Consider the following 21039-nt stretch of genomic DNA (forward strand, 5'->3'; position numbering starts at 1 on the left):
TGTTCCCACTGCTCCCTGTGACCCTCTGGCAGGTGGAAGCAGTGTCAGGCTCTGCTAGGCTCACCTTCTGCCACTAGCCAGACAGTGCTGTGTGGGCCGGAGGCCAGTGAGACCCAATGGTGGGTGCCACTAGGTGACCTGGGTCCCCAGCTCCTGCTGCCACTTTCCTCCACAAGGGCCTCCCAGGCTGGAGCAGCCACAGCACCCTGTCCCGCTCCACCTCTCTCAGGCTGCCCAGGGACGCCCTTCTCTGGGCCCAGGCCCCCACTTGCTCCGCTGCAGGGAGCGCCCTCCACCTTCTCAGGAGCCTGGAGGCCTGCGCAGCGAAGGGCCAGAACCAGGAGGGCGCAGAGCCACCACCCGCGATCCTGAGGGGCACCCAGCCCCCCGCCTCCCTTCTCCCAACCCCTGTGACCTCACCGCCACGCCACTGAACCCCAAGGCCACTGCAGGGACCCGGGGCGAAGAGGCTGCTGACTGTAGGGTCGGGGACGCACAGCGAGTGGCAGAACCACTCGCGATCACTTGTCAGAGGGGAGCAGGCGCACTTCCAGGGCTCAGCAGCAGAGGGACGGGGGGAGGGGCGGGCACAGTGGGGCGTGGGGGTGCGGAGGGGGAGGGGCGGGCACAGGGGGGCGTGGGGGTGCGGAGGGGGAGGGGCGGGCACAGGGGGGCACGGAGGTGCGGCGGGGGCGGGGTGCACCGCGGTGGGAGGGTCAAAGGGTGGGGGGCCCACAGAGGCTCTGGAAGGCCTGCGAAGGCTGAATGCGGAACTTCCGCTGCGGCAGGCCCCGCCCCGCCCCGCCGCTTCCGCTTCCGCTTCCGCTTCCGGCCTGCGGGCGCCCCTGCCCTGGGCGCCGGCGTCGGGGGTCGGCCCGCTGGGCTCTGTTCGCAGCGAGCCCTCGCGGCTCCTCCCCGCGCGCCCGGGCGGAGGCAGGGGCTGTGGCCGCCCAGGAGTCACGGCGGGCGCCGGGGGCCCGGGGTTAGCCTGCCCGGGCGCATCAGTGTCGCCTCCGCTCCTCGGAACAGCGCGTGTGGCCACGTACGGGACGGATTGGAACCCGTTCCCAAATCGAATGACATTAGTCCTGTTTTCATTAAAAAGAGAACTAGCAGCACATGGCGACTGGAGGCCCAACAAAGCCCAGCGAACCGCACGGACCGCACATGCTCTCGCTCCCCGGCGCGCAGAGGACAGGAGGGGCCTGCGGAGGGGCCAGGGAAGGGGTGCGGGGCCGGCCGGGGCCCTGCGGAGCAGCTGGCTGGGTCTGCGCCAGGACAGCGGCCGGCCCCCGAGGGCAGCCTGCAGTGAGGCCCTCTCCCTCCCGGGCTGTGGCCGCGACACCGACTCAGGACAGTGACCCAAGGGACAGCCACGGAGGAGGGAGGAGCGGGCTGCGCGGGGGGTGAGAGCAGGCTCTGGCCCCGCCTGGCCTTGCCCCATGGTGACTGGCGGGTGGACCTTGGAGTCCCCGTTGCCATCGGTCACCCCAGGGAACTGCTGCCGAGGGGTCCGCTGTGCGGGGTCCACACTGCCCCCCACCGGGCTCCCGTCACACACGGCTGTGGCTTCTGCGTGCCCTTAGGAGGGACGGAGTGCTTTTGTGTGTATCCCGGAACAACTCCGTGAGGCGGGCAGGGGAAATGGGCCCGTCTCCACGGAGCCAACGTGGGCATCGGGGTGCAGGTGAGCACAGCGCAGGGATCTCGGGTCATGGTGGCCGGGCGGCCGCAGCACCTGCCAGGCGCAGGCGGGCTCTGGGGCACCTGGCGACGGGTGCAGGGCGGACGCGCCCCGTGCCCTCCCCTCGCACATACAGGGGCGCAGCCGTGGCGTGGGTGGGGCGGCGCCGGGGCAGGGCAGCTTCAGGAAAGGGGCCACCACAGCCCGCTCTGAGACCAGCGTTCACCGCCACCTCCTTCGCTTGGGGAGCAGCAGCCAAGGCTAAGGCCAAGGCCGTGGTGGGAACGAGGGGGGAGGCTCGTCTGCAGGCGTGCTGGCTCCGGAGAGCGGCCACAGGCAGGGCTGCACAGGCCCAGGAAGGAGGTGCCATCACTGGGAGGGGACCCTCTGCCCACAGGTCCCTGAGGCATGGATTGCACCTAAGGGTCTGTCCAGCAACTAACCCCAGGGCCTTGGCCGCTCAGACCCCACACAGCCATCTGGGGGAGGAGGTAAGCACGGAGGTCACAGGGAAGAAAGACGGGCCACCTTCCACCCCCTAAGGACGGGACCTCTCTGTGCGGCAGGACGTTGGCGAGGCCCGTCCTCTCAGGCGGGGACAGCCCGCAGCTGGCCCCGCACCCGAGCGGCCTGCGTAGCCCTCAGCCTCAGGAACCGGGGTCCCAGGGCCACAGCTCCGAGGGCCGGTGGGCTCTTCCTGTGGAGACCGGGGGCATGGGGGCACTGCAGGACTGGGGGGACCCTGACTGCTGGGCAGGGTGCCCCTCTCCTGCTGCTACGTGGGAAGGCAGGGGGTAGGGCTGCCACCCAGCAGGGGACCCAAACCAACCCAAACCCTAACTCTGAGGAGCTTGGCCTAGAGAGGCCCCCCCAGCCCCTGCATGGTGCCCCCGACTGCAGCACGGCCCCACCAGTGCCCAGCCCCACCGTCCGAGCACTCACTGGCCACCTCAGTGCCGCCTGGTGACACGCGCTCCACAGCTAGCAAGTCGGGCCAGGGCAGGAGGCCACTGCGCTGGCTAAGCCCGGGGCAGGGACAGCTCACCGAGGCACGGGGGTATCTCACGAACAGCTCCGGGGGCCATGCCGGGGAGGTGGGCAGGGGCCGTGCCGGGATGTGCTGGCTGGCTTTGCCCAGCCCCCGACGGCTGGGGCTGCAGAGGAGCAAGGACTTGCTTGGCAGCTACATTATAACATGTATTTAAAAGCATTAAAAATATCTGATACTGTAAAACCTCCAGGGCCCCAGGCTGGGGTTTATTAAGAACCAGAGCGAGTGGTGCTGGGGCCACGTGGCTGGTTGGCAGCTGGTGCCCAGGGCTGGGCTGACTGGCCTGTGTTCCGCCCAGGACGCCCTGGTGGGAGGCCGGCCCTCAGCCTCTGGCAGCCCAGCTCCAAGTCTGGGCACACGGGCTCCCCGCCGCAGCAGGCTCCCCAGGGAAGCAAAGTCCGGGCTTCTAGGGAGGGCACGTTTTGAAGGCGAGCATCCTTCCTGTTGCAGGAGGCAAGGGTCCTGAGGCTGACGCACGCCCCCCATGATAGTCCAGCTCCACGCTGCCCGCCCGGCCTCCCGCCCGCCGGAGCGGCCTGGTTAATAAGCAGAGCAGTTAGGGGCTCTCAGCTGGGGAGCCGCCGTTAGTTTCCAGGTTGTGAGCACATTTGCACTTAAGACGGTTTTCCTTTGTGTTTCCAAGGTCTGTCTGTAGTAAACTGAAATGTTAACAGAAAAGCAGCTGGCCCTCAGGGCTTGGCCGTGGCAGGGCAGCGGGCAGGGCTAGAAGGTGGACTTGGAGTGTCCGAAGATGCAGATGGGGAAGTGCTTGACGTGGGAGGACCACTGGGCCGCCAGCTGGAAGAACTTCACGTCATTCCACTCCACACCGTCGATGAGGACTGCGGGGACAAGGCCGTGTGACCCACCTGCCCACTGGCCAGGGGAGGGCCCCAAGTACCTCTTGGGGCCTGGGCCCAGGACAAGCTGGAGGGACCTGACATCCCCTGAGACCCCCAGACTCCCGGGGGACAAGGGTCTGCTGGCTGGGTCTCTGCTGTCTGCCTCCAGAGCCACCCGCAGTGGGCACCTCTCCCTGACCATGGGGGCTGCTGGCCCTCATCCCCTGAGCCCCAGCAGGGGTCTGCAAAATGGGTGTGAAACACCCCCCACCTAGACAAGTAAATCAAGGCAGGAAGGCGGGGCTTCTCCACCCCCCAGTCATCAGACCCGAGTTCCTGGAGAGAGAGCCCCGAGTCTGCTTCTGGGTCTTGGTGTGGGTCACCTTCGGGTCTGAAACACACGACTCCAACTTATAAAGGAGCCTCACAGGAAGGTGCTCAAAGCCTGGCTTGTGCCAGGCACTTCCTGGGCTGAATTCCCAAGCTGCCTGACTTTGCTGCGGGTCGCCTTCGGCTTTCACAGACAGGAGCATCGGGCCCTGGGTCAGGGCCTGACGGCTGGGCCGTGGAGGGAAGGACAGCGGAGCCTGCGCTCACCCCGCAGCATGTTCTGCTGGTGCTTGGCCGTGCAGATGAGGCGGCTGATGCCCTCGATGCACTGGCTTTTGGCCTCCACGTCCTTGTCCTTGGTTTTCTTGGGCAAAAACATCACTAGGAAGAGAAGGGGCGAGCTGTCCTGCTGCCCCTTGTGGCCTGGGGGGCGGAGGCCCTCGGACCCCTGCTCACCGGGATGCCCGCCTGCCCGGCGGCACGTGGGGAGGGCCCGTGCCGCTGGGGCCCCACCGGCAGCCCCGACTCACCCTTCTTGTTCTTCTCCTTGGTGACCACTGTCATGGACATGGTGGGCGTGGCTGCAGCCTCGCCACTGCTGGGCAGCCTGCTGACCTGCAGGGACCGGAAGGTGCACTTGAGCGTGTTTTTGGCGGTGGGCAGGTCCTTCTTCTCCGCATCCCTCTTCCTGTCTGCGGGCAGGGCTGCCGTCCAGTAATCCACCTGCAGCCCCATCAGCTCGGTGCCGGGGCCCTGGCTGGGGAAGCAGAGGGGGGGTCGCTGTCCATCCTCAGCGGCGACAGTGCCCCTGGGGTGGGTGTAGGCAGGGAGGTGCCCACAGTGCCCTGTGCTGCCCTGCAGTCTGCCTGTGGCCCAAGAAGAGTTGCCAGGCCAGGCTGTCCCAAGCTGCCGAGTCTGGAAGGCTGAGGTGAACCTGCCTCATCATAGGTGTGGACCCCCAAGAGCCCGGGCAGCCATGACCTCATGGCCCATATGGGCGTGAGGACCCCTCCAGACCCTACACAAGTCCTGTCTGCTGAGTTCTGCTCATGATACTAAGGGTGGCAAGGGACTGCTAACCACCCACTACCCTGACACCTTCTACCTGCACCGTGGTCCCCAGAGCCCCATCTGTGGACAGGGCACCCTATTCCTTTACTCTGTGTGGTCTCTTTCTCTAGTGACGCTGTGCCCCCTGAGCGAGCCCAAGACCTGCACCCATCCACCACGATAGGTTCCCCCGTCTGAGCGAGCCTGCGTCTTGTCAGCTCTGACTGCTCAGAGCCCGTCTCCCACCAGACCCTCAGCTCCCTGACGCCTGGGGGTAGCCCGTGACCATGAGTTTCTCTAACCTGAGCCCCGTGGTGTTGGGGCGAGTGAGGGGGTGGGGGAGTGGACGTTAAGTCCAGGGAGTGAGGGTGGGGCATGGCTGCCTGCATTTACCTGGGGGAGGACAGACCCCCGCTCACAGACGGGGAGGAGGGTGGGGTGGGCGAGGCCTCCTTGGCGGCAGGAGACATGGACGGTGGGGTGGACGAAAGTGCACTGGAGCCAGAGGGGGCCGCATCATCGGAGTCTCCTTTGGGAAGGAGTAAGGGGACAACTCTGAGCTCCCCAGAGCAGCCCCAGGCCATCCACAGGACAGGGCAGGGGGCTGGGTGGCCCCATGGGCTGGGAGGACATATGGGAGCGAGGACAGCTCGCTGGGCAAAGCTGCCAGGTCTCCCTGCATGCTGGGTCAGGTGAGGGCCACCGGGGTGAGCAGAAGCTGCCGTGGGCCTGGGCAGGACCCCCCTCTCCCAAGATGTACCTCTGCCCTCAGGCCCCTGCAGGCAACAGTGGTGGGAGGATGGCGTTACCTGATGTGGCTGAGGACGGTTCCACTATTCCAACTTTCACCACCTGGAAAATAAGAGGCACTGGCTGGCAGCAACATGGGGGTCTCGGGGCTGCAGGTCCCCTAGGGGAGCTAGTCGGGTGGAGCCGGGTCCCAGCTCCTCCTGTCCCTGGGCAGAGCCAAGCTCAGGGCAGCGCTGCCCAGTGGTCAGCATGGCATGGGTGCGGTGAGGAACCCCCACACAGAAAGTGTGTTTGGGGGACTCTGTGAGCAGCAGCGTGCTGCATGGCCATCCTGCTCCCCTGGGTCCACAGCTGCGAGTGGCCCCTGGGCTGGGCTCGAGCTGCGGCCAGTGCTCAGGACACAGTGGCCTCTGGTGGGAAGGCAGACTGGGGGCCTCATGCGAGGGAACCCTGGGGCTGTACCAGGTGCTTTAATCACAGTGACAAGTCACACCTTGGCCCATGGTCGCATTTCAGCTGTGTGAGTGGCCTGTGGCTGCTGCCATCCACAGTGCAGCACCCCCGCCCTGCCCCTCCCTCCCGCCCCCCGTGACCACAGAAGGGTCCGCGGGACAGGCTGCTCTGGACTAACCCCGCCCAGGGAGGTCAGGCCCACTGGCCAGGCTGCCCATGGCCCTCAGGGCTGACACTTCAGCTGGAGGCCACGCAGTAGATGACAGGCTGTAAAAATGGGGCAGCAGGGGGACCGCAGTCACTGGCATGGAGCTGCCCTTTGTCCCAGCGTGGAGAGGGGAGGACCCCCCGGCTGCCAGGCCACACCCCACAACCTAGAGGGGCCCAAGCAAAGCCCTGCGGCCTGGGTGCCTACACAGCCGAGCTGGACACGCCAGACGCAGGACGGTCCTGAGACTGGCCTGTCACCTCACCCTCTGCTAGGCATGGGAGGATGACAGTGAGCTTTAAGATGGGAGGGATTCAAAGGCAAGTCCTCAGCTCACATTGGTGGAGAAGGTTCTGGAATGCACTGACTTCATGCAAACGAGACTGGTAAGATTGGACCTGCGGGCAGCCTGGCAGCTCCCTGCAGGCAGAGGCGGCAGAGCACAGGGCACTGTGGGCACGGCCGCCACCGAGCTACTCACCCCCACGAAGGGAATGAACTTCTGCGAGGACTCCTCGTCGGGGCTGCAAGCAAGAGAACAGTCACCGCGGCTCGGCTCAGGGCGCCCACGCCTGCCCGGGAAGGGGGCTGCTGGGTGGCTGCAAGTCGGGGCACGGGACTCGCCCCGGCGCACGGGCGGCCAGCCCAGCCCAGCCTGACGGAGGGGTCTGCTGCCTGTGTCCCGGGATCCCCAGGGAGCAGTCTGGGCCTCTGGTGATTGGAGACCACCGTCCTAAAGCCAAGGGCAGAGCTTTTCCCCCAGATGGCCTGGGTGCAGGCGGGGCCGACCAGAGCTGAGGCTGAGGCAGGGGCCTTCCCCAGACCTTTGGCCCTGGTGACGGGCGGCACACACCATGCTCTGACACAATGACTCCCAAGAGCAGCCTGCGGGGGAGACCGAGGCGCTCGGCCGTGCTCCTGTCATGAGCCACAGGCAGTGGCGGGCAGGACAGGGTTTGTCTGGCCTGGTTCTGCACAATTTCTGGCAGAACCGTGGCCTCCCTGGAACTAAGGTCCCATGCCCTCCAGGCCTGGTAAAGGTCATCAGTGGGGGTGGGGGCAGGGGCCGGTCCTGGGTCTTGTCTCCGCAGCAGGCTGCCGTGAACTGGCCTCCACCTTGCCTGCGCCGTGGCCGGAAGGGCTCCCGGGAGTCGGCTCAAGGCCCCATGAGTGGCTGGAAGGGCAGCTCCTCCCTGGCCTTTGGGCAGTCTCCCAAGAACGCCGGTGCCCCCTCACCCTGCGTCCGTGGCTGGTGGCATCCCTCTGGCCAAGAGCTGGTTCTGGGCCACTGTCCCAGCTCCAATCCTTGTCTCCCTTCCTGAAACTTTGGAGTGATTCCCGGGCAGGGGAGTAGCCACTGTGCCCTGGCCCTGGCCTGAGGCATGTTCACAGGTACAGGGTCGGCCACCCTCTCTGAGCACTAGCTCCCCAGAGCCTTGCCCGGCCATGGCTCCCTACCAAGTGTGCCCACAAGCTGGACAAGCGGGCCCAGGCCCCAGGGCAGCACAGGACACAGGAGGGGCTGTTCTGTGTCCTGACATCTATGTGAGGGGACAGCAGCCGCTCTCCTCTGGCTACCACCCAGATGCAGGGACCCACAGCCTCCACCCCAGCGCCTCTGTGTCACCTCCGAACCCCCAGAACAGGCGTCGGGATGAGAGAACCTACAGACTCAGTCCATCCCACTAAAATGACCGAATTCCCGGTCCGGCCCTGCTCTCTAACAGGAAAGAGAAAACACCCCCAACCACTTCAAACAGGCAAGTCACTTGAGGCGTGTGCCCAGGCCTGCTTCTGCATGCAAGGCAGCCCAGACAGGTGGTCCTGGGGCTCCCAGCCCAGTGCTCAGCAGGCTCCAGCCCTCAGGGCACCCCCCACCCCCCCAGAGTGAGCCACTGTTCCCACGCCCTTCCCTGAGAGCGGCACGCAGGGAGACGGGGGGGGGGGGGCCCTCGAGGAGCCAACACGCAGGCAACACCACAGCACAGGGATGCTGCACCTCGGGGCCATGCACACAACATCCAGCCCTTGACACGGGCCCGGCGTGACAGGGGTGACACCGGCTTCCAACTGAGACCCATCAACCCATACCCCAGGCACAGCTGTCCTTGGGGGCGGCCGCACCGCTGGGTGCACAGGAGTTTCACGTTCACACCAGGGCCCAGGGCGTGGGAACCGGGCCAGGATGGGGCTGCACATGGCAGGGGCATCTGACCTCAGGCTGGGAATGGGAGGTCAGACAGGACCTTCCTGCAGGTACTCGTGGGGGCTCCGACTGGCCAGGGGCCAGGAAGAGGTGGCCAGGAGAGCTGTGCCCACTGCCCACCCTCTCTTGGGTGGACAGAGGATGTTCTCTGTCCCAGCAGGCAAAGGCTGACCCGCTGACTTCCAGGCCCTGGACTCTGGGGGTGACCAACATGCAAGCCTCCACAGGCTCCCCCCAGGGCGTTCGGAGCCCCCTACTCCTGGGCACTGGTGTCACCCCTGTCACGCGAGGCAGGGCGGCAGGCATTGGGGGCGGGGCAGGGTCCACCAAAGCCCTGGCTTGCTGCTTAGACCAGCCAGCTGGGGAAGAGGCGAGAAGCTGGGCCCAGGCAGTGGGCGTGCTGAGGGGTCCTCGCGCCACGGGAACGGGGAGCAGTCGCCACATCACGAACGGCTGAGGGTCAGTAGAGCACCACAGCTGGTCTTTCTTGAGCCAAAGGCTTGTTTAGCAGGACTGTGCAGGGGCCAAGGCCCTCCTCCTGAAGGCCGCCTGGGACCCCACGACCCACCCTGGGGGCTTCCCCAGGAGAGAGAGAACCTAGGACCCCTCCGAGGGAGGCAGGGAGGGGCAGCCCACGGCGCTGGGGCTCTGGCTCTCAGCAGCCTGGCTTTCAGGGTGGAGCCCCCCAGGAGTGAAGAGCCCTCAACTTGAGATGGGGTCCCCAGCAGTCCGGCCACAAAACTGCGCTGGGAAAAGCCTCTGCTCAGGGGCACTGACCGCTGTCACCCGGGCAAGGCCCCAGCCTCACCTGCCTCGGTGTCCCCACATGACGAGTCAGCATTAATCCTGCCTCCTGGGGCTGTCAGCTCCATCACCCACTGGGAACAAAACCCGCCTGGGGCCAGTGGCGTGAGCTGTGAGCCAGGCACCTGCTTCTAAGTTAAGAAGCAGTACCTGATGTGGCTTCAGAAGCAGCTCTCCCTGAGCGGCAGGACTTGGCCGCTTCTTAACCCAAAGCCCTGGACGGAAAAAGGAGGCCTAGCCCCAGGCTGCAGAGTGTGTAGGCCCACAAATGGGAGGGGCAGCCACAGAAGGGTCAGGTCTGCTCCTCAGGCCCCGCCCGGCAGGAGGCGGGCAGGTGGGAAAAGTGAGCCTGGGTGTCGGCCCTTCCAGACGCACCCCCACCTGACGACATGCTAAACAGCCCTAAAGACCAGCTGGGGACAGATGGGGAGCAGACCCCGAGACAGTGGTACCTTAGGGTAAAGTCAAAATGAAAGTTCTTTTTCCTTTTCAGAAAGCCACCAGGAGAAAAAACACAGACGCGTCATCATGTGCTCGGGAGCCGGCAGAGGCCCCCGTACAGCATGCAGCATGGAGGGCGGAGCGGCAGCCCCTGAGCGCTGGCCCCCTGGGCCCTTGTCATCTCCGCTGCGGGAAAGCGGGTCATGGCCCCTCGGACAGGCGTGGAGCCGCTTAACCGTGTCTGACTGGCTGCAGAGCCGGCCCGTCTAGCTCACCTCCCCCGAGGAGGCCTGGACCCCGGACTCCCCAGAGGACCTGCTGTGTCCCGGGTCTGGCCCAGAAGGGGCTGCCCAGTGTCCTAAATCACCCAGGCTCTGACCAGCTCCACTGCACCAGGCCAGGCTGCCGGCGCCTGCTGCTGACCACTGTCCTGCTCAGGGCAGGGTAAAAGCTGGTCTCCCAGCTGGGGACACCCTGGCTGAGGGCGCGGGTGCCAGATTCAAGAGAGCAAGTCACTGCTGAGGTCTGGGCACTGTGACAGCTGCTCTTCTTATTAACTATCTTATTACAGGAAATAAAAACACGGAAACAGAAGTGTGGCCGGCTTAGCGACTAGCTCCCCTGTGCGGCCAGCGCAGGGTCCTGCTGCACCAGCCCCCCTCCAGTACCCGGCCCTCACCCCAACCTGGGGGAGCCGGGTCTGCCCTCTCGCCTGCCCTCACCTGCCCAGGCCGGGGCCCCCCGGTACCTCTTCTGCTTGTAGGTGAGCATGGCCTCCGCGATGGGCAGCTGGTGCGCGCAGTTGGCCCCCGCAATGTACTGTGTGACTCTCGACACGATGTCCAGCGTGTCCTGCACTGCACGAGGGGCCGTGCGGGGTTGGGAGGGGTCGCAAGGCTCTGCCCCACACCCGCACCCGGAGCCCAGCGGTGGCCTCCAGGGTCTCTGCCAGCCTGGGCCCTCGTCACCACGCTCAGGGCGTGTGGTGGGCAAAGTGGCGTGTCCCAGCTGGGCCCTGTCAACGCCGCCCCCTGCAGGGACTCAGGCGTGGGCAAAGGGTTGCCCTGGGAGACAACAGACCCTCCCTCTACGGTGGTGGTGGTGGGGACACCCAGCCTCACCAGCGCTCTGGGCCTCCAGCTTGTTGAACAGGTCCCGCCAGGCCAGGTCCTGGAAGAAGCTGCTGTAGCGGTAATCCACGGAGCCCAGGTACCTGGCCACGGGGTGGGAGCCTGCAGGCGGAGACAGCGTCAGGCTGTTAGGCCCCCGCACAGCCCTGTGCCCTCGCGGCTCTGCCTGGCCACCCAGGAGGGTTTCCCCCAGGCCTCGGCACTTCCCAGTGCCTGACACGTTCAGGTGTTTGTAGTAAAACAAAGGGCGTCAACCAAAAACTGGGCAGGGCTGGACGTCACGAGCCTGCTGGCTTAGAGGATCCGTGACGAGCCCTGCACTGCACTCTGACACGGAAAACCCAACGGGGCCTCGCGTGACCCTGGGGACGGACGGCGCAGCGCTCACCCAGAGGGATGACCAGGAAGCGCATGTAGCCCAGCCAGTCGGGCGTCTTGTGGGACAGCTGCTCCACGAAGAGCCGCAGCACGGCGCTGAGGTAGTGCTGCGCCCCCGCCACCGCGATCTTTACAGGCGTCGGCGGCTGGGAGTTGCAGTTGCAGCTGAGCCACAGGCAGGACAGACAGACAGCACCTCAGGGGCTGTCCTCGGTGGGGGGGGTTCCCAGCCAGTCACGCCCCTGCTGCAGCCGCTGAACCCAGCCCCGCCACAAGGCTGCCTCTCTGCCAGGCACCCCCCACCAGCACCCCGACAGTGGCCTCCATGCACAGAGTGGGACTCACTATCTTTGTATCCGCGAGACGATGGTGCTGAAGGCCGCCTGGACGTCGGCCGCGGAGCAGGTGCACACCACGGGCAGCGTGTGCCGCTGCAGGATGTCCGAGAGGAACTGGGGACAAGGGCAGCGGTGGGTCTCGGGCCGGCCACCCCCCCACACCCCCCACAGGGAGGACGCCGGCCCCCACCTGCCCCTGCCAGTCGGAGGTGTTGACGAGGATGATGTTCTCAGGGAGCTGGTCATCCGAGGCGAGGATGTGGTTGAGCTGGTCATACACGGTCTTCCTGGGGATCTGCAGACACAGGCCCGTCCACCAGGCGGGAGGGACACTGCGCCCCTACCCCACCACCCCCATAGCCACCCGGTGCAGGCAGCACTGGGCTCTGGACCGAGGCCACTGGCCAACAGGTACACTGAGCCAGGTGGGCACAGGAGCAGAGCAGACAACGGGCGCCAAGCTCCTGCACCCCCCTCCCCCGGCTGCCCGCAGGGGTGCCTGCCCACCTGCAGCTGGCTCCGTGTGTCTGGGCAGCGCTCGTTGTCCAGGCTGTTGGCCCGCTCGTTCTGCGGCCGCGCCGGCTGCCGCTCCTTCAGCGATGTGCTCCGGCCCCGGCGGCCGGCCTGCTTTACCTCGGACCTGTGGGGACCGGGACAAGCTGGCCCAGGTGCTCATGGCCCCAGCACTCCCGGAGCCTCGCGGTGGGCTCAGCAGGGTGCACTCCTCCCGCACCGGCACCCTTGGCAGCAGGCAGAGAGCTTTGCACAGGCACTGGCAGCCACCACAGCCTCATCACACCTGCCGGCAGCTGGTGACAAATTGGGGTGCTGGGCCAGCGTGGACCTCTAGGTGGGCCCAGAAATCTGCGTGTTGCCCGAGTGATTCTTATCAGTAGACAGGCTTGGCCCATGCCCCAAGGAATGGTCCCTCCCACATGGCACTGCCCAGCCGATGGCCTCCCAGGGTGGCCTGTCACCTGGTGGAGGGGATGACAAGAGATTCCGTTTTGGTGATGCGCCCACTGGGTGGCAGCTTCTCAGTGAACACATCCAGGGCAGAGGTCTCCGCCTCCAGGATGTCCTCGGGCTGTACCAGCTGCTCAGCAGTGGGGGGCGTGCTCTGTTAAGAGAAGGGATGCTGTCGGGAACGCACTCACGACGCGGGAGAGCTCTCTGGGTTGTGGGGAGCATTCTGGCCTCCTTTAGGCTGGCGGCTCCCCACACATGGACTCGGCCGCACGCAGCCTGGGAGCTGCACAGACCTGACCTCCCAGCCCTGGGGTTCTGGTCCGGGCGCCACAGGGAGGCCAGCCCCAGCCCTCCTCGAACCGACCCCGTGGCCCAGGACCCCTCCTTGAGAACCCGATCTGTGTCCCTGGGCCTGTGCCCAGCAGCAAAGCAGGGCACACCTGCTGTCTACCAGGTGACCCCCGGGTGGCTCTGCGCACGGGCACTGGTGGCAAGGCAGAAGAGCCTGTGCGTTGAGCCCCTGCCTCCCAGTCAGACCCCTGTGGGCAACACGTAAGTGGGTCTGGGCATGAGCAGTGAGTGCACGCGGCCTGGGCTGCTTACATGGGCCACTGGGTCCGAGATGCTGCCACCTGGGACCCGCATCTTCTCGGGCATGTCGGCCTGTGTGAAGGAGACAGGAGTCAGGCTGGATGCCTGGCTCCTGGCTGGGCAGGGGCTGGGCTCAGAGGCGGCCCAGGAGACCAGCCAGGAGCTTTGCAGATGTGGGCTCAGGGCTGCTCCATGACAGTCACCTGGCACCAGGCAAGAGGAATCGGGCCACACTGCAAAGCCAGGAGCACGTAAGCTTTGGGTTGTCCCAGCATCACCGTGTAAGTGACCTCCGAGTGACTGTGGTGGAAGGTCAGGGCAGCCCTCTCCGTGCCCAGCGGCCCCAGGGGGAAAGCAGGGCTGCCTGGGTCCAGCGCTCACTCACCGGACTTGGAGGCTCCCTCTGGCTCCGGGTGCTGTGGACGCTCCCGATCTCCGTCTGAGAGCTGGAGTGAGACAGGCCTTCGAAGTACGGCCTGAACAAGGGGATGGGGTGGGGGGTGGGGGTGTTACCGTCCAGGACCCTCCCCAACACTGAAGGCAAAGCCTCTGCTCCTGGCGGGGATCTCATGGCAGAGCAGCGGCATCAGAGGGCCCCCCGCCCTCAGGAGCTGTGGCCCGAGGCAGGACGTGGACGCCGGGCGGCCTGCAACCCCTCAGCTCCTCCACTGCTGGAGATCAGCCTATGTCCCTGAAAGCCAGCAGCACGGGTGGCGGCCCCACCCTGCAGCCCCACCTGCTGGAACAGACTGTGGAGGGGAAAGGGGACCCACAGATTCAAAGGGACTCAGAAGAAGACAGTTTAGGCTACAGTATGGGTGGGCCTTGTAATGTCTGGTGACGAAGCCACATGGGGACGTAGCAACATGAGGGCACCACCGCTGTGTGTGGTAGGCAGCCCGGGGCCCTGAGGGGGCCACACCTCCCCACAGAGCTGCGCTCCTCCCCTGCTGGGATGGGGCCCGCCTGGGCCAGCCAGCGCTGTGGGAGCACCAGCCCCCAGCCCACGTCCTGCCTGCCCTCTGGCCCCCACACCACGGCCTCTTGCGGGCAAGACCCCCACAGTCCCAGGAGCTTTCCAGAGTGCACCCTGGGCTCCTGCCATTTGCTCTTCCTCCTGGGATGCCTGCCAGGACCCCGCGTCCCGTCTTGCCCCTGCCTCTGCCCCCTGCCTGCTGCTGGCTTTCTGACAACCGTGCCCGTGGCCTCCACACACCTGAGCTTGGGCTTAGGAGTGCTGAGAACGCTGTCGTCATCATCCATGTCGGGGCCGCTGTCGCTTGGGTTCTCCATGTCCAGTGTGTCATACAGAAGGTCCAGGTCCTCCTCCACCTCGGGCACATGCTCCGCAGGGTCCTGCTCTGAGTCCAGGACCTACGGCGAGGTCAGACATGTGAGGGCTGCTCTGAGGCCCAGGAAGGGACGTCTGCAGAACAGGAGGGAAGAGGGCACAGAGTCACACACATGTCCTGCAGCTCCCCTAGCCCAGTCATCCCAGACGTCAGGGAGACCCCGACACCCCGCAGAGGGAGGCACTCCCGACACACGAACGCCCCCCGTCCAGGGTGCAAGGCCGGGACAGGCAGGCCACTGCAGGGCCACCACCACGGTTGGGATGCAGAAGACTCCCCGGGGAGGCCTCCCACCCCGCCCAGTCCCCTCCACCCATGTCCCACGCGTGTGGCCTTTCCCAGGTCACACCAGGGGAGCCGCACAGCACACAGCCTGGCACCATGTCCTGTGGACAGCAGGCTCCCTTTCATCCTGGGCCGCATGCCATGGAACCAAGGACCCGGGGCCAGCCCCTCACGGTGGACGGGCCCTGGGCGACCCAGCGCCTGCCGTTGCAGACGAAGTTCCTGGGCCTGTCTGCCCGGCCCGTCTGCACGTTTCTAGCCGCAAGGGCGCAGCAGCAGCCCCTGCGGCACGGTGAACGCCCTGAGGCACCAGCAGGCTGCGCCGAGAGCGCCACGCCACCCGTGTCCCTGCTCTGCACCACGCGGCGGCCACGTGGCAACACTGTAGCACTGGCTTGTGTTCCCCTGATGACCAGGGACACGCAGCTCCTTTCACGGGCGCGCTGGCCACTCATGCACCTTTGGAGAAGATGTCTAGCCGGGTCCTCTGCTGAACTCTCGGAGCTGCCCGTGTCCCCTACGTACTCTGGACAGAAGGCACAGACGTGCGCCTTGCACAACATTCTATTTTATGGGCTGTGTTTCATTTTCCTAACAGTGTGGGACAGTTTTAAACTGGGACGCAGCCCCAGTCCCCACGCCCTCTGGCCTCACGTCTGAGGACACCGCCTGGCCCGTGTTCTCTCCGGGGCGGTTTGAAGTTTCAGCTCCTACGGTCAGGTCTTGGACCTGTTTTGTGTGGGTGTCAGGGAGGGGCCGATGTGTAGCTGTCCCATCACTATCTGCTGAAAATGCTGTTTTCCCCGCCGAATGGCCGCAGCATCCCCTCTAGCCCCAGCCTTGAGGTCTGGCATGAGGGCAGGGCACAGGCCCCCTGACAACATTCCTCTCAGGGCTGCTGGGTTGACCTGGCACCCCTCATGGCCCCACGTACATTTCAGGGTGGCTGGCCGGCTGCTGCACGCGGCAACCGGGGTGACAGGCACAGGGCAGGGTCCGCACGAGGCCGAGGGCAGCTCAGCTTGCGAGGAGCCGTCCTGACCATGCGCGACGGCCACGTCTGGACACCAGGAGCTCAGAGGCTAAAGCCCCACCTCTCTGGCTAAGTCCTGAGCCTGGGAATAATCTTCCTCCAACCATGTTTTATAAAAAGTATTTTTCTTCTGGTTATGACTCGTGCACACTTATCATAAAAAATTTGGAGATCACAAGAAAGCCAAAATGGAGAAAATGTTAAGAAACACCCGGTATTATTGATGGCGGGGAGGCTGGGTGGGGGTGGGGCATCTGGAATCTGTACTTTCTGCTTGATTTTGTGGTGAACCCAAAACTCCAATAAAGTCGACTGATAGGCACACACAAACACAAAGACCTGTGGCCACGTCCCCCTGAAGAGGCCACGCGGCCTCCCTCCTCCAGTTAAAATGCAAGAAGCACAGCAGGTGGTCTCCGGGGTCTCTGCTGTGCCCGCAGGTGGCCCTGGCGGTTGGCAGCACCAGCAGCTCCTACAAAGCGCTGGGGGTGCCCGATGGGGGGGGAGGGGGCGGCAGACGGGCACACGGCCCACTCACCTCGTCGGACACTTTAAACCTGCGCAGCAGCGCCACAACTTTCTGCTTGAAGTTTTGTTGCTGCAAGACAACAGGACAGAATCAGGACAGCGAAGCCACTTCCCTGAGGGGGACATGTGAGGCGTGAGGCCAGGCCGGCCGCCAGGGTGGCTGAAACCCACTGCGATGTTCACGACTCAAACGTGCTCTCCCAAGCCGAATGGCAGACATTTCCTCACGCGTGCCAACCGCGGCTGCCGTCAGCCTCAGAACGGACCCAGGGAAGGGCGGCCACTCCACAGCTCTCCCAGAAGCCTGGAGCGAACGTGGCGGCCAGCCTCCCGGGGCTGCTGGCACTTTCCCGAGGCACCACCCCCCTGGGCAGGACTCTGGTGCAGGCTCAGCTCTGGCCTCTCCCAGCCACCCTCATGGGGGGCAACTCTACCAAAGGGAGTGACGCTCCCCTGCTCCCCAGCCACAGCTCTGGGGATAGCTTGTCGCAGCAGCCCTGCCCTGCACTGTGCTGCCCGGCTGGGGCACCTCTTCGGGGGCCATCCGTGCCAGGCTGAAGGCCCTGCCAGGGGTTTCCCCGGGAAAAGCATGACAGTCCTGCTGACCCCTGGGGCCACCCGCCGTGCCAGACGGGTCAGATGCTGAACAGAAGCAGGGGACTGGGGACTGGCCCTACACAGGGCACATCTGGGGACCAGTGAGGTGGGGACAGCTGCCCTCTGGGCAGCCTGGGGCCAGCCTGGGGAAGCCCCGCCGCCTGCCGCCTGCCAGGGGAGCTCTCGCTAATGGCTGGGCACCGTGTGCCCCCTCCCAGGCCGGGGCCAAGTGTGGCATCTCCCCACCTTCACATCATCTCTGGGGAAGGGGACTGCACCTCTGAAGAGGCCAACGGCCTGTGCCCACTGCGACCAGGGATGGCTGCCTCCCACCCAGACCCTCCTGAGGTTCAACCTGGCTGCCCCCTGCAGGCTGGGTCAGCCGCACACCTGCCCCACCCCACCGTGTCCCGCCCCACCGCGCCCCAAGGTTAGTAAAACCAGATTCCACCGACCCTGGTCATGGACGCCGTTCTTACTATCGATCGCCGCTGCTTCTTGGGCTTCCCCACATCGAAGTCGTCCTCATCCAGGTCCTGCAGAAACGTGGCACCTGAGGCTGGGGTGGCCACTGGGTGCCCCAGGGACTCCGCCCTCCCTGGGCTGACAGAGGGAGCCCTCATGCAGGTGTCCCCATGCGCCCCCCCACGACGGCAGCTCTGAGGGTCCTGGGCTGCCCACTGGGGCCCTTCCACCTGCGGTTGGCTACCTGCCCGTGTGCGGCATCGTCACTGGCCTCCTGCTCGGAGGAGAAGCTCTCGTACTCCTCCTCGGAGTCGTTGTCTGCGGAACAAGCACACGGAAGGGTCAGCACCTCAAGATTCCACCTGGTGTCCTGGCAATGAGGACATGACCCAATGACAGGCCCACAGCACCACAGGGAGCTGGAGGAGACAGCCCCGGGCAGCAGGGGAGGAGCTGCCCTTCTCTACCCCGACGAGCCCCACAGCAGCCCCAGAGGCCCCCACGGCCCCTCTTGCCCAGAGCGTGTTTCAGCCTGGATCTCATGCTCAACTTGGGCCCCTGCCTGCCTGTCATCCCTCAGGGGACAGCAACCCCAACTGTGATGGTGGTGACAGGCCACGCCAGGACCTGTGCCCAGACCCAGAAGGCACCGCGATCAACCCCATGACCTCTCCTCACTTACGCTGTCATGGCCTCTGAAGGCAAGGATGGGATGCCCTGCAGCCAGGTCGAGGCAACAGCGAACCTCGCACCCTCGGGAAGGTGGCCAGGCAGCGGCAGAGAAGCAGGGTGGCGGCGCTCCCCGCACTGCACTCACCCGTGGACTTGGCCTTGGGGCCGGCCTGCATGGTGCTGTCCTCGTGGTCGATGGGCTGGCTGGACAGGGAGAAGATCCAGATCTCGGCCACCTTGGCGGCGGCCTCTTTGACGCTGCTGCAGAGGCTCAGCACCTGGCCTCCCTCGGGGGGGCGCTGCATCACCTGGGGGTGGGACAGCATTCCAGGAGGGACCTCAGAGCACGGGTGCCACCAGCGGAGGAGACATGGCCACCGGCGAGAGGATGAGAGCAGACATGGAAGCCACCTGGCGGGCCAGGCGGGGAGGACGCGGGGGCCAGGCGGCCCGGCTGGAGGAAGCGTGCTGGGCCACCCTGGGCGGTCAGCACCAGGCTCAGCCGCTGGGGACTGAGGGCTGCTGGAGAGGAGGGCCTGCAGCGCAGCTGCCCAGGGGCCACAGCAGAAGTAAACTGTGTGAGGACAGCAGCTCCCAGACACGACCCCCGGGTCACGGGCTGTGTGACGGCAGATGTACGAGGCCACCGGGAACCAGCCACCTGCTGTGGCCCTGCCTGGTGCCACACGACACCCACATAGCTGTGTCCCCGAGGATTCCTGACATGTGAACATGGCCCTGTCCTGGTGAAGGCAAATGGGACATGGGACCTAGGCCACGGCTCCCGGAGATCCCGTGTGAGCCAGGGCCCCTCAGCCCTGGGCCGCCACCTCCTGGGCCCCAACACCAGCGCCCGGATGCCAGGTCCCCACGACAGGTGGGGACCTACTTCCCTCACTTTCTCACCAGGAAACCCCTCAGATGTCCCGTCCCCTGACCCACCGCGTACACGCTGCCCACCGGGCAGCCCCTGCGGCGCCCCTGTGGCCTTGCTGACAGGTCAGTGCCCGCACAGTGGGACACGGACCTCCCAGGAGAAACCAGTGGCGGGGGTGGCACTTGCAGGCACACTTCCTGGGAGGACACAGGTCACACTCACTCCAGGACAAGAGCTACCCTGAGCTGAGGCTGGTCACCCTGGCAGAGCCCGGAGGGGAGCAAGAGGGAGCACGCGGTCCAGCTGGTGCCTCACCTCGGCCATGTGGATGGTGCCCGCGGCCAGCGTCTTGTAGCCCAGGATGGTCCGGTTTTTGTAGCGCTTCCTCCGCTGCAGCATGATCTGTAGCTTGTTGCCTTCCCTCTTCAGGAAGTGGGGGGTACTGTGGGGGAAGGGTCACGCTGCCATCCACCCAGGCCAACTGGAGGGTTCACACACGCCTGAGGTCGTGCGGTCAACCCAGAGGTCACTGCTGGCTCATCACGGCCCTGGACCGACTGACACGAGAGCCATCACCGGGACATGTGGCCTGAGAGGACACCGGGGGCCGCGACCACCGGCATGTCCTCCCCACAATGCGGGCGGCGTTGCGGAGCCTGTGTGCAGGAAGCACACGCTCCCAGTCTCCTCCCAGTTCACAGACGAACGCTCTGGAGAGCGGGGGGAGGGGCTTGTCCTACACCCTGACTGCAGCGGGGGAGAGTGGCCTGTGCACATGGCCCAGCACTCAGAGCCAGGGTGCAAGCTGGACGCGTTGCATGCTTTGTCGGTCACTCCCATCGGCCTGAATGCACGCCCGCAACAGAAAATCAGCCCAGAGCCCAGGTGTGCTGGGCTGCGAGGAGCCAACCAGGCAGAGCTGGACACTGGGGGGAGCTGGCAGGGCTCTCGGGATTCACAAGGCCTCAGCCCCACTGCGCTCACTCACAGCGGGAAGAGGTGTTGCGATGGGTGTGGATGGACCGGCGCTAGAGGCAGCTGTAACGTTTAAAGCGCATGGGAAGCGAGAAGGAACTGCCCCTGCCACGTCCCAGCAACACGGGCCTCCAACTGTCAGGCAGAGAATGGAGGCAGGACGACCACCCTTGCGTTCAGGTCAAAGCTGGAGTTCAGGGGGTGTCCTTTTCATTTTGGGTGTCCTGGTATAAACTGAGTCACACTCTCCGCCAGTGCACTCCAAAACTTCAAAGGGGTCCATGACACTACTGAGTTCCCATGTGTTCCTCCCCATCTTGTCCAAACACAAGGAAGAAGCTGAACTTGTAACTCCAGTTTTTACTTTGCTACCTTCTCTTGGAGGAGAGCGGATGAAAGGCCTGCCCTAACCAACCACAGTCCAGAGTCGGGGCCTGGGGGGGGTGGTAGGGAGTGAGGGGTGGGGTCCCACCTGCAACGAGAAGGTCAGCGCCAGGTCGGTCTCCACTTGTCCGCTGGGGGGCAGCACAATCTCATGGGACCGCAGGATGCGCTTGGAGCCCTGGGAGAGAAGACAGCATCTTGTTCCCAGGAGCGGCTCCGAGGGACACCAGCTCGTCCTGGTCATGCCGTTCTCTTAACTCAGGGGGCGGGGACGCAAGCTCCCACGGGCAGCGAGGGGAGACCTGTCAAGAGCCTCAAACACCCACACATTCAACCCTGAGTCCCCCGTTAACAGGGCTAAGGACTGAGAGAAGCCAGGGAACAGGCAAACCCCAGCAACAGCAACGAAATGCAGTAGCGGGCGGGCGGCCGGACGGGCTGGGAAGGCAGCTCGCGGTCCAGGCCCCGCTGAAAACACAGGACGGGGATGGGTGCCCACCCCACAAAGGCCAGGGTCTGGGGCTGGACCCTGGAGACGGGCAGTGGGAAGGGAGGGAGGCAAGGAGGCCAGAGTGTGGGAGGGCCGGTGGTGTCGGAGGGCAGCAGCGCCAACCCAGAGGCCCGGGACGGGGCAACTCCACCTCAT

The 21039-nt window shown here is 65.4% G+C and overlaps 1 protein-coding gene across 2 annotated transcripts in view; it reads right to left on the reverse strand.

Annotated features, from left to right (window-relative positions):
• Positions 1–3251: 3251 nt before the first annotated feature.
• PACS2 (phosphofurin acidic cluster sorting protein 2) overlaps positions 3252–21039 on the reverse strand; it is a 41198-nt gene continuing 23410 nt past the window's right edge. The window contains exons 3-27 of one of the 2 annotated variants that reach the window (XM_090265569.1): positions 20482–20571; positions 20298–20299; positions 19350–19476; positions 18303–18465; positions 17730–17803; positions 17476–17556; positions 16434–16493; positions 14442–14599; positions 13611–13701; positions 13238–13297; positions 13014–13018; positions 12643–12783; positions 12173–12305; positions 11856–11960; positions 11673–11779; positions 11338–11492; positions 10941–11051; positions 10568–10676; positions 9831–9863; positions 6850–6892; positions 5767–5809; positions 5351–5486; positions 4438–4664; positions 4175–4288; positions 3252–3577 (exon numbers count right to left, since the gene is read on the reverse strand). In XM_090265569.1, the coding sequence (XP_090121695.1) occupies positions 3459–3577; positions 4175–4288; positions 4438–4664; positions 5351–5486; positions 5767–5809; positions 6850–6892; positions 9831–9863; positions 10568–10676; positions 10941–11051; positions 11338–11492; positions 11673–11779; positions 11856–11960; positions 12173–12305; positions 12643–12783; positions 13014–13018; positions 13238–13297; positions 13611–13701; positions 14442–14599; positions 16434–16493; positions 17476–17556; positions 17730–17803; positions 18303–18465; positions 19350–19476; positions 20298–20299; positions 20482–20571 (2487 nt within the window). In that variant the 3' untranslated portion in view covers positions 3252–3458. Of the gene's footprint in view, positions 3578–4174; positions 4289–4437; positions 4665–5350; positions 5487–5766; positions 5810–6849; positions 6893–9830; positions 9864–10567; positions 10677–10940; positions 11052–11337; positions 11493–11672; positions 11780–11855; positions 11961–12172; positions 12306–12642; positions 12786–13013; positions 13019–13237; positions 13298–13610; positions 13702–14441; positions 14600–16433; positions 16494–17475; positions 17557–17729; positions 17804–18302; positions 18466–19349; positions 19477–20297; positions 20300–20481; positions 20572–21039 lie in introns of both variants that reach the window. The other variant, XM_090265570.1, reaches the window with a different exon arrangement.

Source organism: Furipterus horrens, unplaced genomic scaffold, assembly GCF_987537825.1.
Source record: "Furipterus horrens unplaced genomic scaffold, mFurHor1.1.pri manual_scaffold_21, whole genome shotgun sequence".
NCBI classification, from domain to species: Eukaryota; Metazoa; Chordata; class Mammalia; order Chiroptera; family Furipteridae; genus Furipterus; species Furipterus horrens.